General features: G+C 38.7%; 1 protein-coding gene across 2 annotated transcripts in view; it reads left to right on the top strand.

The window, feature by feature from the left end:
* Window positions 1–13,193, top strand: part of kcnh1a (potassium voltage-gated channel, subfamily H (eag-related), member 1a) — a 57,667-nt gene that overhangs the window by 4,425 nt on the left and 40,049 nt on the right. For both annotated transcript variants that reach the window (XM_055227170.1, XM_055227171.1), the window contains exons 2-4: window positions 2,347–2,470; window positions 11,062–11,168; window positions 11,955–12,083. In XM_055227170.1, coding sequence (XP_055083145.1) covers window positions 2,347–2,470; window positions 11,062–11,168; window positions 11,955–12,083 — 360 coding nt within the window. The remainder of the gene's footprint in view (window positions 1–2,346; window positions 2,471–11,061; window positions 11,169–11,954; window positions 12,084–13,193) is intronic.

Consider the following 13,193-nt stretch of genomic DNA (forward strand, 5'->3'; position numbering starts at 1 on the left):
CTACTGAACTAAAGGTAAAAAGGAGCTGTTAACTTGAAAACTACAGCTTCATGACATCACAAGGTGGAACAGAGCGTTTTGAGTTTAGGAGATGTAGACAGATTAATAATAAAGTGTGACTCAAACATGTGTAAATGAAACAAAACACAACTCCAGGTCTGTTTTTGAGGAGGAAACGGCATTAGAACACGACTTAAAGCTCAAAAGAGTCAACTTTACGTGATATAGAACCTTTAAATATACTAAATATAAACACCTATACTTGTATTTATCATAGAAAAAGCAGTAGATCCAGTGGAATGTTATGTCCACGCTGTCAGGCAAACGCAGTAGCATGTTTTACTTTTATTGTGACTGCAGCTTGAATAAAAGATACAAACGTGTGAAGGCGCAGACATGTGGGTCAGACGTCTCCAAACACACTCTAGTGCAGTGGTCCCAGTGAACATTCCCAGTATCTGTCTAAAGTAGTTCAAGGAGGAATTGGCGGTGAAACTTTCATAGGGAATGCTGGATAGTTTAAAGGGCCCGTATTACACTATTTTCTGATCTGTGTTATAATGTTGTTTCCTCACCACAAACAGACCCGGAGTTGTGTTTGTTTTTTTTTTTGTTTCATTCGCACATGTTTAACTCACAAACCCTGCGGATCGTCTTTTCTCAAACTGAAAACGCTCTGTTCCACCTTGTGACGTCATCGTGTGGTGATACAGGAAGTGCTCCACTGTGTTTTTAAACTCCACACACCTTCCCTAGAATAATTTAGATGATTTCAATCCTGGAATTGCCAATCTCTACTGGATTAAAGGTAAAAAAAAAAGAAAAAAAAAGCATTTGTTAACTTGAAAACTACCACTTCATGACATCACAAGGTGGAAGAGAACATTTTGAGCTTTGGAGATGCAGACATACTAGCGATAAACACAACCCCAGGTCTGTTTTTGAGGCTGTAACAGCATTATAACATATCTTAACGCTCACAAAGAGTCCATTTTGCGTAGTATAGGACCTTTAATAATCTACTCCAAAAGACTAAATAATCGTATCATAATATTAAAACCACCAATAATAATAATAAATAGACAAAAGTCCTAAAAAGAGCTAGACCAAACCGGTTGAGACATGCAAATAGGCCTGTCACATGTAACAGATAACACATTTTGAAACACGTTATATCACTACAGAGAAATATTGTGATAAACGATACGATACAAATTTCACTGAATGTATTTTTAATGCATAGTGTCATTAAAAGGCTTGAGCTGCAACATAAATAGCAGAATGAACTAATATTTAGCCACAGAAGCTATTTACTCAACCTTCTACAGCGCAAATCCTACGTTATTACATGAAAATGGCAAGAAATTGTTCACGCGATGAATATTGAACCCCGAAGTGTATAGTTCCAGCTCGACATAGTCCTTACCGTGACAGGCCCACATACAAACAGCCTTGTTCTTTTTTCTGCAGTAAAAACACGTGAGGGACCAGGGAGCTGAGGCCCATGCAGAATTCATGGCTAAACATGAAGCAGCACATCGTTGCCTTACAGAATCATCTTCCTGAATCCAAGCGTCTCTAATGAGAAGCTATAAAGCACAAGAGTCACACAGCGGCTCGCCTTCCCTCTATGTGTTCTATGCGGAGGACATAATTAGACTTAGACCTTCAGGGATCTGCTTGAAGAAACCCCCAAGCTGCTCTTGAAACATGAATATTTTTATCACTCAAAATATTAAAGGATTAGTTAGTAGTAGGTAGTAGTAGGGATAAACTTAAGTTCGGTTTCCGCATGGAGCTTAACGGCCTACCCTGCGGTTCTGGACCAAAATTTCACATTAATTTTTCTCATAGACTTCCAAAAAAAATGAATATTAAACATTTGCTAGTCAGCTACTTGGGCTCTAATGACCACAAGACCTATAGTTTTATTTAAAATCTGTTTCTGCAACGTTATAAACCGCGAAGCTATGAAAACGTTTAGCATAATCTTGCATTTAAAGCCGCCTTTTTGGACACGTTATGGATATTAGTTAGCACGTAGCTGGTTAGCCTTTGAATTCTTAATATCTGAATTTTTCTAAAACTCTGTCACTCTTGCGCTCCACAGTGAAACAAACACTAGCTTTGTTATGACTTACAACATGCACATCTCTAAGTAATTTGGTTATGATTCCTAAATAAAAAATAAAAAAAAGTTAAAACCTCCTATACTCTTAAATGCATAAATCATTTGTGCATTTTTTCTTTACCTTACTCAGGCTACATGTTCGTTGATGTGTGTTCCCGGGGAATGAAACCCCTCAAGCGTGTGCCCTCTTTTTTCCCTCTTCAATCTTTTAACAGACACTAACTTTGTGCTGGGAAACGCTCAGATCGTGGACTGGCCCATCGTCTACAGCAACGATGGCTTCTGCAAACTCTCAGGCTACCACCGGGCGGAGGTCATGCAAAAGAGCAGCACCTGCAGGTATGTGGGACAACGCGCTACACTTATCTGGAGGGACCTGCCATAAATGATAAATATGTGATGCTTTTTCTTATATAAGGGAGGCAAAAGAAGTCATGCCCCTTGAAGGAAATACTTTTACTTATTTACGTATTGTCTGTGTAAACTAAATGTACTTTGGGACCTCCTGGATCTATCTCTATCTTCTTATGTAGCTCCCTGACACTATAGGGATGGATAAAATGCAGATATTTTTTAAGAGTCACGATCACAATTTCAATTTGATCTTGATTCATGCAGATAGTTATTTTAAATATGTTATAAAGAAGTAAATAAAGGCATTTGCTGGTATTTCCATTTCACTGTGATTGGTTAAACCCACCTGTCACTCACTCAGAACATGACCGAGTCTGACCAGAAGGTGGAGTAGTTGGAGAAAAGTGTTCGTGTTTGAGCGAAGAGCTGCTCAAACACAAAAATACACCACACCGCAATATTACGGAATCCCCAAACCAGCCCATTAGCGCAGGGATTAAATTATGATTCTATTTGTTCAGGATTTTAGTGTCACGTTGTCCTTGAAGTAGCCAATACTATGTAAACTATAGGGTAAACTTAAGTGTTTGTCCACTGATCCGAAGGTTACCGGTTCGAATCCCGCTTTCGACATAAACACCATCGGTCAAATCCAGTGACACACAGGTTGGCGGTGTGATTCCAACTCCTACAGATGAACGCTTTTGTTGTGTTCTTGGACAAGACACTGAACCCACCTCGCACCAGGGCTCAGTGTGTGCCCTGGTGTATGAATGTGTGTGTGAATGGGTGAGTGGTGCCTTTTACCAGTTCTACCTTGATGGTACATGAAAATTGTTTACTTCTAAATAAATATAACTGATTGCATTGATTTGCACTGTATGGGAAATCCAAGTCCAATGCTGTTTATCCAGGCTTTGGGCTGGTTTATGACCCATTATAACTGGATTTCATTACTGCAAACCTTAACAGACAAAAACTAGAATACCAGTCAAAAGCTTGGACAAACCTTCTCATTCAGTGTTTTGTTTTGTTTTTTGCTTTATTTTTTCTATTTTCTACATTTTATATACGCACAGAGGAAATCAAATATATGAAGTAAGATATATGGAATTATGTAGCAAAGAAAAAACTATTAAATATGTTTGTTAATGTTCATGAAGTTAAGATTGAAAGTTATTTTGTATTTGTTTCTAGTGAGACAAAATAAAATTACACTAATACAGTTGCCAAATAATGTATGGTATGATCCTGTTAAATGTTACAGATGAGAGAAGAAAATTGGAATAAGTTTGGTGCTGAATTCAGGGTGGAACGATGGGATGTGAGACCTATACGGCTTTCTGTTGACTTAGTTTAGTTTAGTTAAGTTTATGCATATGGCTCATTTAAAACAGCCTCAGCTGACCAACGGGCCTCACAAAAAAGCAAAAACAAAAGCTAATATACAGATAACACGATACATAGGAACATAAGATTCGTCCAGCTTTGCTCTAAGCAGACAACCAGAACATCTAGACTATGAGAACATCTAGACCACCAGAACATTTAGACCACTAGAATATCTAGAACATCCAGAACATCCAACCAGAACATCCAGGTCCACCAGAACATCTAACCAGAATATCCAGGTCCACCAGAACATCTAACCAGAATATCCAGGTCCACCAGAACATCTAGAACATCCAGACCACCTTAACATCCAGACCTCCAGAACATCCAGAACATCAGAACACCCAGGACATCAGAACATCCAGCTCCACCAGAACATCCAGACCTCCAGAATATACAGACCACTAGAAGATCCAGAACATCCAGGTGCACCAGAACATCCAGACCACCTTAACGTCCAGACCTCCGGAATATCCAGATCACTAGAAGATCCAGAACAGCCAGGTCCACAGGTCACAATGTCTGCAGACTCCCCAGATGTAGCTCAGCCTTTGCTCAGACAGACTTCTCATAAAGAATAGAACAAGCTCCAGACTGAACTTGTCCTGAAAGCCATTTTAGGGAGTCAGCTCTGTCAACACTGATTTGCACACGGTAGAAGGTAATTTTGACATATTTTTGAGTACTTTTAAATGTGGAAATGTGGAGTGTAATGTTTTTGAATGAAAGAATGAGAGAATGCATTGTTTGATTATATTTAAATGTATTTTAATCGTCTGTAACCTGCCCAGCGACTGCAGATGGAAGCTAGCTTTAGCTAAATCTGGTGTAAAGCATCTCTTCTTTTATGAGATTAATGTGTTTGCACATGGTCCCCGTTAAAATAAACCAATAAACTAAAGCTAAACTAAGAACAATAAAACACCAAGATTTCCTGTGTAGCTAGTGTTAAATGCCAGGGAGAAGAGGTGGGTTTTCATTCTGGTCTCAAACTGCATTGAATTGTTATCCCTAAAATACCAACATGCTTTTAGATCAGAAACACACCTGGTGGCTGCAGTGTGTTTTGAAACAAAAAATACAACAAAAGCTTGCTGAAAGCAGAAATCCCTGAATATATATTTTTTTTTCTTCAGAGTTGCTTCTCCCAAGTAAGATTTTTAAAATTGATTTATCTATTATGCTTTTCGGCTCTAGGCTGTGAAATGAACTAAACAAAAAACAAAATAATAAAACTCTAAAACTCATAACCCAAGTATTCAAAATAAAATAAATTCAAAGTGATATGTTTTCCGCTATATACAGTTGGAGGTCTATTTTTGGCTTGACATAATTGTAACCCAGAGTTGCCTGGAGCGGCTCACCCGGTACATACAACCGAACAAAACAATGAGAATATCGTCCCTCACTGTCAAAGCGCACACACAGAGACAGAGACCTATTCGCCTGAGCTCCCCTCACGGGCTGCGGCTCTTAACACTCTCATTATGATCAGTGCAACTCAGGTCAAGAACTGTCCTGAAAATCCATCTCCAGTCTCTCTAATGCAGTTCATTTTATTTAAAGAGGCGGTATTATACAAAATTGACTTTATGGAGCTTTCCACCATGTTAAAATGTCAATACAGTAGCTCAGTTTGTCCATTAATCTGAAGGTTGGAGGTTCGAATCCCGCTCTCGACGTAAACATTGGTAGAGCGGTCAGATCCTTTCACCCACGTGTTGACGGTGAGATTCCAGCTCCCACAGATGAATGCTGTCGTTGGGTCATTGGGCAAGACACTTAACCCACCTCGTCTCTAGTGTCTGTGGTAGAAAAGCACTATATAAAAATGTGACCGTTTAACATTCCCTCATTAAAACATGACTGAAGTGGTTTTAAATGTCATCCATGCATGGTTGAGTAATTTAGTGATCTCTCTCAGGCTTTACTCTAACCCTCCTCACTGTTAGCTGTAAGATTCTGTACAAGGCTCCTCCCACAAGTCTACATCACCCGTGCTCCCACATGACAATACACCATAAATATATAAAAACATGATACAAATGACACACAATACGCAACAACTTCACAAACCTGATGCGATGTGCAGTAGTTTCATTAACGGGATGCACAGCGATTGTGTTGCGACAGTGCTCTGAAGGGGGAGTGACTTAATGCGGAGAGCAAAGGGAGGGGGGAGTCGGAGCGGCAAAAACAAAAGTGAAACTTATAAAACATTAATTCGCTGTTTTTGCAGAATATAGTATTTTCAAAGCAATAAAAGGAAACATGGTGATGTAAATATGTTATGTGTTACAGTTAATACCCCATAGAAGTAAATACCTCCTCTTTAATACCCCATAGAAGTAAATACCTCCTCTTTAATACCCCATAGAAGTAAAATACCCCCTCCCCTGTAGCTGTTGGACAGTTGCATAAATATCTACTAATATTATATTCTTGGAACGAGTGGATTTGTGGAGAATATTCATGGGTTTCTGCTTCCTGTTTAATGGTGACATTTTGAGGACTTTGGACCATTAATTAGAACTGCGCTAACTTTTCATCATTAGTAACAGAGTCTAGGATGGAGCCATGATGAAATATTCCTTCTAACAGAACAGAAATACGATTATTATGTAACTGGTGGGCCACACAAAATTAGTTTCATATAATTTATATTGTTATCTATCCAGTATAATTGTTTTAAACTTATCCACACTACTAATTATCAGTTTGTATACTGTAAAGTGCAATTTATTTATTTATTTTAAAACGTATTTTATTGTATTTATTATTATTATTATTATTATTATTATTGTTGTTATATTATTATTGTTATTATTGTTGTTATTATTATTATTATAGAAAGGTTATTGTTATAATACTAGTGTAATTTTTTTTTCTTCATTTTTTAAATTATTATCATTATTATACATACAAAATTGTTGAAAATGTGCAAGGAAGGGCATCTGGTCCATAAAAGTATCTGCTGAGAAATAGACCTAATCCAGCTTTTTCAATTCCGATACTGATATTGATACGTTGACTTGAAGTATTTGGTGATTCCTGATATTAACCGATACTAGTGTAGGGAAAATAGCACTTATTTCCCTAAAACACAGTTAACTCACTACACAAGAGATCAAATTGTGTTATGTAACTGTTATTTATATTGTAGCTCAGTTGGTAGAGCACAGGTTGGTGATGCGATTCCAGCTCCCACAGATGAATGACGTCGTTGTGTCCTTGGGCAAGACACTTAACTCCCCTCACCCCCAGTGTCTGTGTGCACTGGTGTATGAATGTGTGCGTGAGTGGGCCAGTGTTTCCTTGATGTAAAGAGCTTTGAAAGTGGAAAAGCTCTATACAAAAATTACTTACCATTGACCGTAACTACAAAATGGCTTTGTATGTAAAGTTTAAACATTATGAGACGTTCTAGGACAAAATCCGCCTATAAATAGTCTGATCATGTCCAATTAAAGGCCCAATCACAATATTTGCTGAACCGATATTATGAAATCGATACCTCATCCAGGAAATTATCCGTCATCTCCTCCGATATCCCCAGAATAGACTGCTGTATGTTTTTTACAGAATGGCACAGGTAACGAGAGACTGTCGCTGGCTCTTTCAAATGCTTAAAATAGATATTTAACACTTTCCAGGGCTATGTGAGGCTTTCTTTAGTGCGAGTTGTTGGACTTGAAAGGCAGAATAAATACCACATGAAGCGGTCCACGCTGCCAGCTCTGGGAACCGTGGGAGACTTGGGTTTGTCACAGCCAGCACTGCAGCCATTACTGATTTAGACCCTGGAGTCCCTTAACAGAAGCTGCAGGAAGACTTGCCAATACAAATATCGCTTTGGGAGAATTGTTTTAAGGGTTATTTTTAGTCTGGTGGTGATGTAAGCACGAGGAAACGGGGTAATTACGCAGCCTGCTTCAAGACGTGGTAGTAATGAAATGTAGATGGCTTTTCGTTCTTCCCTTTGGTGATTCACTTTGATTTTATTAATGCTATTGAACCCTGCCTTTTATCTGCTCTGGAGTCATGTGCAGGTATTTGAATCTCCAAGATCTTAATAAGAGAAAAACACAAGCGTACAGGTTTAGGTCATAGCTGCGCGATCTCTGTTTTAAACCCTGTGGGAAAATGCATGGTTTTACAGCTTAAACATGCTTAGAAAGGCCTAAACGTAAACTTTATAAAGACGTGGACTGAAGTGAGTGTGACGTCAAGTATCATAGCAACCAAAGAGCCAATCCGGAGCAAGGCTGGTTTAGCAGAGGACGGGCTGTTGCTAATGCTAGCCAGAGCGACCTCAGAAAAAGAAGGCGCCTCATTGTTCTGTTATTAACGTTCATATCTTGATTTACAGAAAAAATAGCCAAATTAAAACCCCAGGATCATGTAGAGCGGGTTAATACGAACATTTAAGGCCAAAATGATGAGTCTGACAACAGCAGGTACAGAGAGAGGGCCCACAGTTTTTCAATAGAAAGTGAATTGGAGCCAAAGTCGATGGAGCCAGAAGCGCGCTTATGATCACTTCCTATTTAGAACGTGGCAGCTAGCATGTTAGCTATGTCCATTTATATATACAGTCTACGTGCTTAACAAACAAAATAGAAACAAAAATGATCAACTAGTTTATTTAGCGATCGTTTAAAGGTAAAATGTTTTGGTTTTAAAAATTGAATGACACTTTTAAAAACTGTTTATTATAGCAGCTGTTGAAAGACATAAATAGTCCTTGCGCCTGTCCTCTCATCCTTCGCTCGAGTGTAGTGGAAAACTGTAGAACATGACCATTATCTACCGTTATGTGAGCACTGTGCAGTGAACCGGTGATATATTGATTTAATATTAGCTCAGGCAATTCCTCCCCATTCATCCAGACGTACGCCAATGTGTCCCATGTGGCGGGATTTTTTCCAATTATTTTGATTTTAAAGGTCCTATATTATGCTAAATTGACTCTTGTAAGCTGTGTTATAATGTTTTACCTCCTCAAAATTATACCCGGGGTTGCGTTTTGTTTCGCACATGTTTGAGTAACCCTTTATTATTAGTCTGTTTACATCTCCAAAGCTCATAATGCTCTGTTCCACTTTGTGATGTCATATGTTTTCTGTTTCAGAGCCTGAATATGTTGGATTTGTGTGTTAAAAATGTGTGAAAGAAGCAAAACACAACCCCAAATATGTTTCTGACAAGGAAACATTATAACATAGATCAGAAAATAGCGTAATACGGGCCCTTTAAGTATGTATAACTTGATTTAGCGATAAAAAAAAATCAGTTTGTTTCATCTATACAATCTTCACTCCAGTTTCTTCAAAGACGATAACGGCCGCCTCAGAATAACCCTGTGTTCTCTGCGTATTTGAAGTTGCCTTTTGCACACGCTCACTGTCCCACATCACAAGCGCCTTTCTCTTCAAGTCACGCCCCAATCAAAGTCAGCGTTTGGCGTTCGCTTCCGCTGATGGATCTCTTCTTCTTTCCACGCATGGTTCGGTAAACATACAGCGGGGGGACCTGTGGGATTTACATCATGTGATAGGGCCGTTTGTTTTTCAGCTGTTTTTCGCTTTGAAGGAATGAGTCTGCGGAGGGGGGACATTCATCAGCGATATTACATCAAGCAATAGTCTGAAAAAGTCTCGTCTTGAGCATCGTAACGGCGTCTCATTAAATTTAGCCTGCTTTTTGTATTTCATAACAAACTGGGGGTTATATTTAGATCAGCGGAGGAACAGAGTGTCAGAGGGTGGCGGTAATAACCAAAGTGAGATGGATGTCTGTGGCGAGCGGTTAAATGCATTCGTAGCACTCTGACCCGACTCACACTCTAATTTGTTTTTGAAAAGAACTTTGCGTTTTGGCAATTAGTCGTCCAGAAAACATTTATCTTTATTTGGACCTATTTTTAGAGCCAAACTAAATTGGTGCATATTTTCACATTAACCGTGTATGAAAACAGCCGCCGCCAACAGCAACAACAGACAAACACAGACAGACGACCTTATGTGCAACGGCACAGAGGAGTGTGTTTCCTGTAGTCGTAGTAGTAGTAGTTGTAGTTGTTGTATTTGTAGCTGTAGTAGTAGTTGTTGTTGCTGTAGTAGTAGCAATAGTAGTTGTTGTAGTAGTAGTAGTTGTAGATGTTGTTGTGGTAGTAGTTGTAATAATAGTTGTTGCTATTGTAGTACTAGTAGTAGTTGTTGTAGGTGTATATATAGTAGTTGTAGTTTTTGTATGTGCACATGCAGTTGTAGTTGCAGTAGTTGTAGTTATATTTGTAGTTGTAGTGGTAGTAGTACTTGCTGTTGCTGTGGTAGTAGTTGTTGTAGGTGTAGATATAGTAGTTGTAGTTATAGTTGTAGTAGTAGTTGTAGTTTTTGTAGGTTTACGTGCAGTTGTAGTTGTAGTAGTTGTTGTAGGTGTAGTAGTTGTTGTAGGTGTTGTTGTAGTTGTTGTAGTAGTAGTTGTAGTGGTAGTTGTAGTAGTTGTAGGTGTTGATATAGTAGTTGTAGTTATAGTTGTAGTAGTAGTAGTTGTAGTTTTTGTAGGTTTAAGTGCAGTTGTAGTAGTTGTAGTTGTTGTATTAGTAGTAGTTGTAGTGGTAGTTGCTGTTGCTGTAGTAGTAGTAGTAGTTGTTGTTGTAGATGTAGTTTTAGTTGTAGTAGTAGTAGTTGTTGTTGTTGTAATAGTAGTAGTTGTTGTTGTTATAGTAGATGTATCTGTAGTAGTAGTATTAATTGTATTTGTAGTAGTTGTTGTAGTAGTTTGTTGTTGAGGAGTCAGTTGTCCCAGGGTCTTGGGGGCCCAGAATCGGACCCTCTTCCTATTAATTTATATTAGAGAGAGTTTCTTGTCCTGGGCCCCCAAATTTCTGTCTATGTGTAGTAGCAGTAGTAGTAGTAGTAGTAGTAGCAGTAGTAAAGTAAAGTAATCATTTAAACTCTGTAGTTTTTGCTGTAGTAGAAACAGTCTTTCAGTTTATAGGCCCAGAGAGGACAGCTACATCAAAGCCCCTCCCTGTGACAGCCCCACAGTTTAACATGACACACACTGAAACTAATAGATAAAAGTTTGTTTAATCGTCGTCCACGTCCTGCAGAGCCAGAACAAATGAGCCGGTCCCATCTCAGAGCTGATTAACTTCAATCTCCCTTTGTGTGTTCCAGCTTCATGTACGGCGAGCTCACCGACAAGGACACTACGGAGAAAGTACGGCTGGCGTTCGAGAATTATGAGATGAACTCCTTTGAAATACTCATGTACAAGAAGAACAGTGAGTAGCAACACTGAAGTAAAAAAAAAATCCTAAGTTCCTTGTTATGCAAATGTATTCTGAAGCTCGGTAACACAAGTTCAAAGCCAGCCCAGTGTTTCTACCTTTCTGGAAATGCAGTAATTGGTTGAAAGCTGGACCAAAGACGCCTTCTACTGCTAGAAAAAAATGAGTTTGTACCATTCAAAGTTGTATCAGCTAGGCCTGTCATGATAATTACTATATCGACTTCATAACAATCTCCAACTATATTTTATGGGGTCAGTATTCACCGTGTGTATGTTTTATTTGCACTACTGCTAAATTTTGTGGTTATATTTAGGCTATAATGAGATTTAAGCTGTTAAAGGTTGAATTAATAACTTGCATGACTCATTACAGATGCAAACTAAGTACCGAGTTTTTCATTCTGCTGTTTATTTATTGCAGCTCATGATTTTTAACAATATTGTAGATTTAGAAGAGTTTTTGGGGGTTTAAATCTGCTCTTGGGTTATTGTGGGTGACTGCAGATGGAAATAGCTTTAGCTAAATCTGGTGTGAAGCATCTGTTCCTTTATAAGATTAAAACGGTTTGCACATGATCCCTGTTAAAATAATAAATCTATAAACTAAATATATGTCAGAGACATAAATTAGTTTCAATATTATCATTTATTTACTTCAGCGATACATCAAACTTCAAATTTTGTTATCTTGACAGGCCTAGTATCAGCTGTAAAAGGAAAGTTTTAAATTCCCAGGACGATTATGTAAATATCTATGTCTGTATTCTTCTTCTTCTAGGGACGCCTGTGTGGTTTTTTGTGAAGATAGCGCCCATCCGAAACGAACAGGAGAAAGTGGTTTTGTTTCTCTGCACTTTCAGTGATATTACAGCCTTCAAACAGCCCATTGAGGACGACTCTTCTAAAGGTTTAACACCACATTTGCTTTTCATATTTACTCTCCCTTAGCTCCGGCTCCTTTTTGATTTGGCGGCTGGTAAAATGCTTTGGAAGCTAAAGTCGGGCTTGTTGGATATGTGACCCAAAAGATTTGTGCATCTGCCCAAGCACACTCAGCCGGGCACGCAAGATTGTTCATCGGTGTGTGTAACAGTTGAAGACAGGCAAAATAGAGCATGAATTACTTTAAAAAGCCGATTGCAAACAAACAAAGCTGACAGAACCGGCAAGGGGCTCGTTAAAACAAAAGATTATAGTTTGGCTCAGTGCATCAACAGGTAGTGCTCGTGTAATGCACTGATTGGCAACAACAGCTAGCATATTCTTAGAGGGCTAGCGTCATAATTATTTTCAGAGCTGGTTTACGCTGCCCATCATAGAGACGTAGCTTGGCCTGAAAAATGAATTCTGCTGACATCCTGCTGTGAACACAACCTAGTACAAGGGAGCGCTTTAATGAGGCTAAGAGAGCGGGGATACACGGAAATATGTCATGTCAAGACCCAAACTATGCTTGTACAGTAATTTGGGGTGATGTGCCATAATTATTTACAACCGGGTTTCTTTTGCAGTTGAACATCCACAAAGGCGCTAGTCCTGTCTCGCAATAGACCCTTTTCACGGAGCTGCCCGGGTAGTTCCAGTTTTCTCAAAAGGCGCGGACTCGCTCTATTCATTGTGTATTCATTGTGTTGTGCTAAAATAAATCAATATTTAAATACCAGGCAGCGGACAACAAGTTACAAATAGATTAGAAAAGAAGGTATTTGTGTCTTGAAGCTAATGCTAATGCTAACTGAAATTAAAATGACTCTGATGTTAAAATAGTGCTACAATCTGAATGATTTTGCACAGAAAAACAATGGACTCGTCATTAGATGTATTTTCATAAAGTTGTTTTGTTCTATTTTGAGTTTTAGCTTAGGTTAGCATTAGCATTAGCATTAGCTTTGAGGCACAAATACATTTATAAACAGAGAAGTTTCCTCTGGTTAAGTGCGTACATCGTTCTAAAGCTCTAAACATGGTGTCTGTGATCATCCATCTGGAACCTGCTGTCCGCTGTCTGATTTTTAAA

This window comes from Periophthalmus magnuspinnatus, chromosome 15 (assembly GCF_009829125.3).
Source record: "Periophthalmus magnuspinnatus isolate fPerMag1 chromosome 15, fPerMag1.2.pri, whole genome shotgun sequence".
Lineage (NCBI taxonomy): Eukaryota > Metazoa > Chordata > Actinopteri > Gobiiformes > Gobiidae > Periophthalmus > Periophthalmus magnuspinnatus.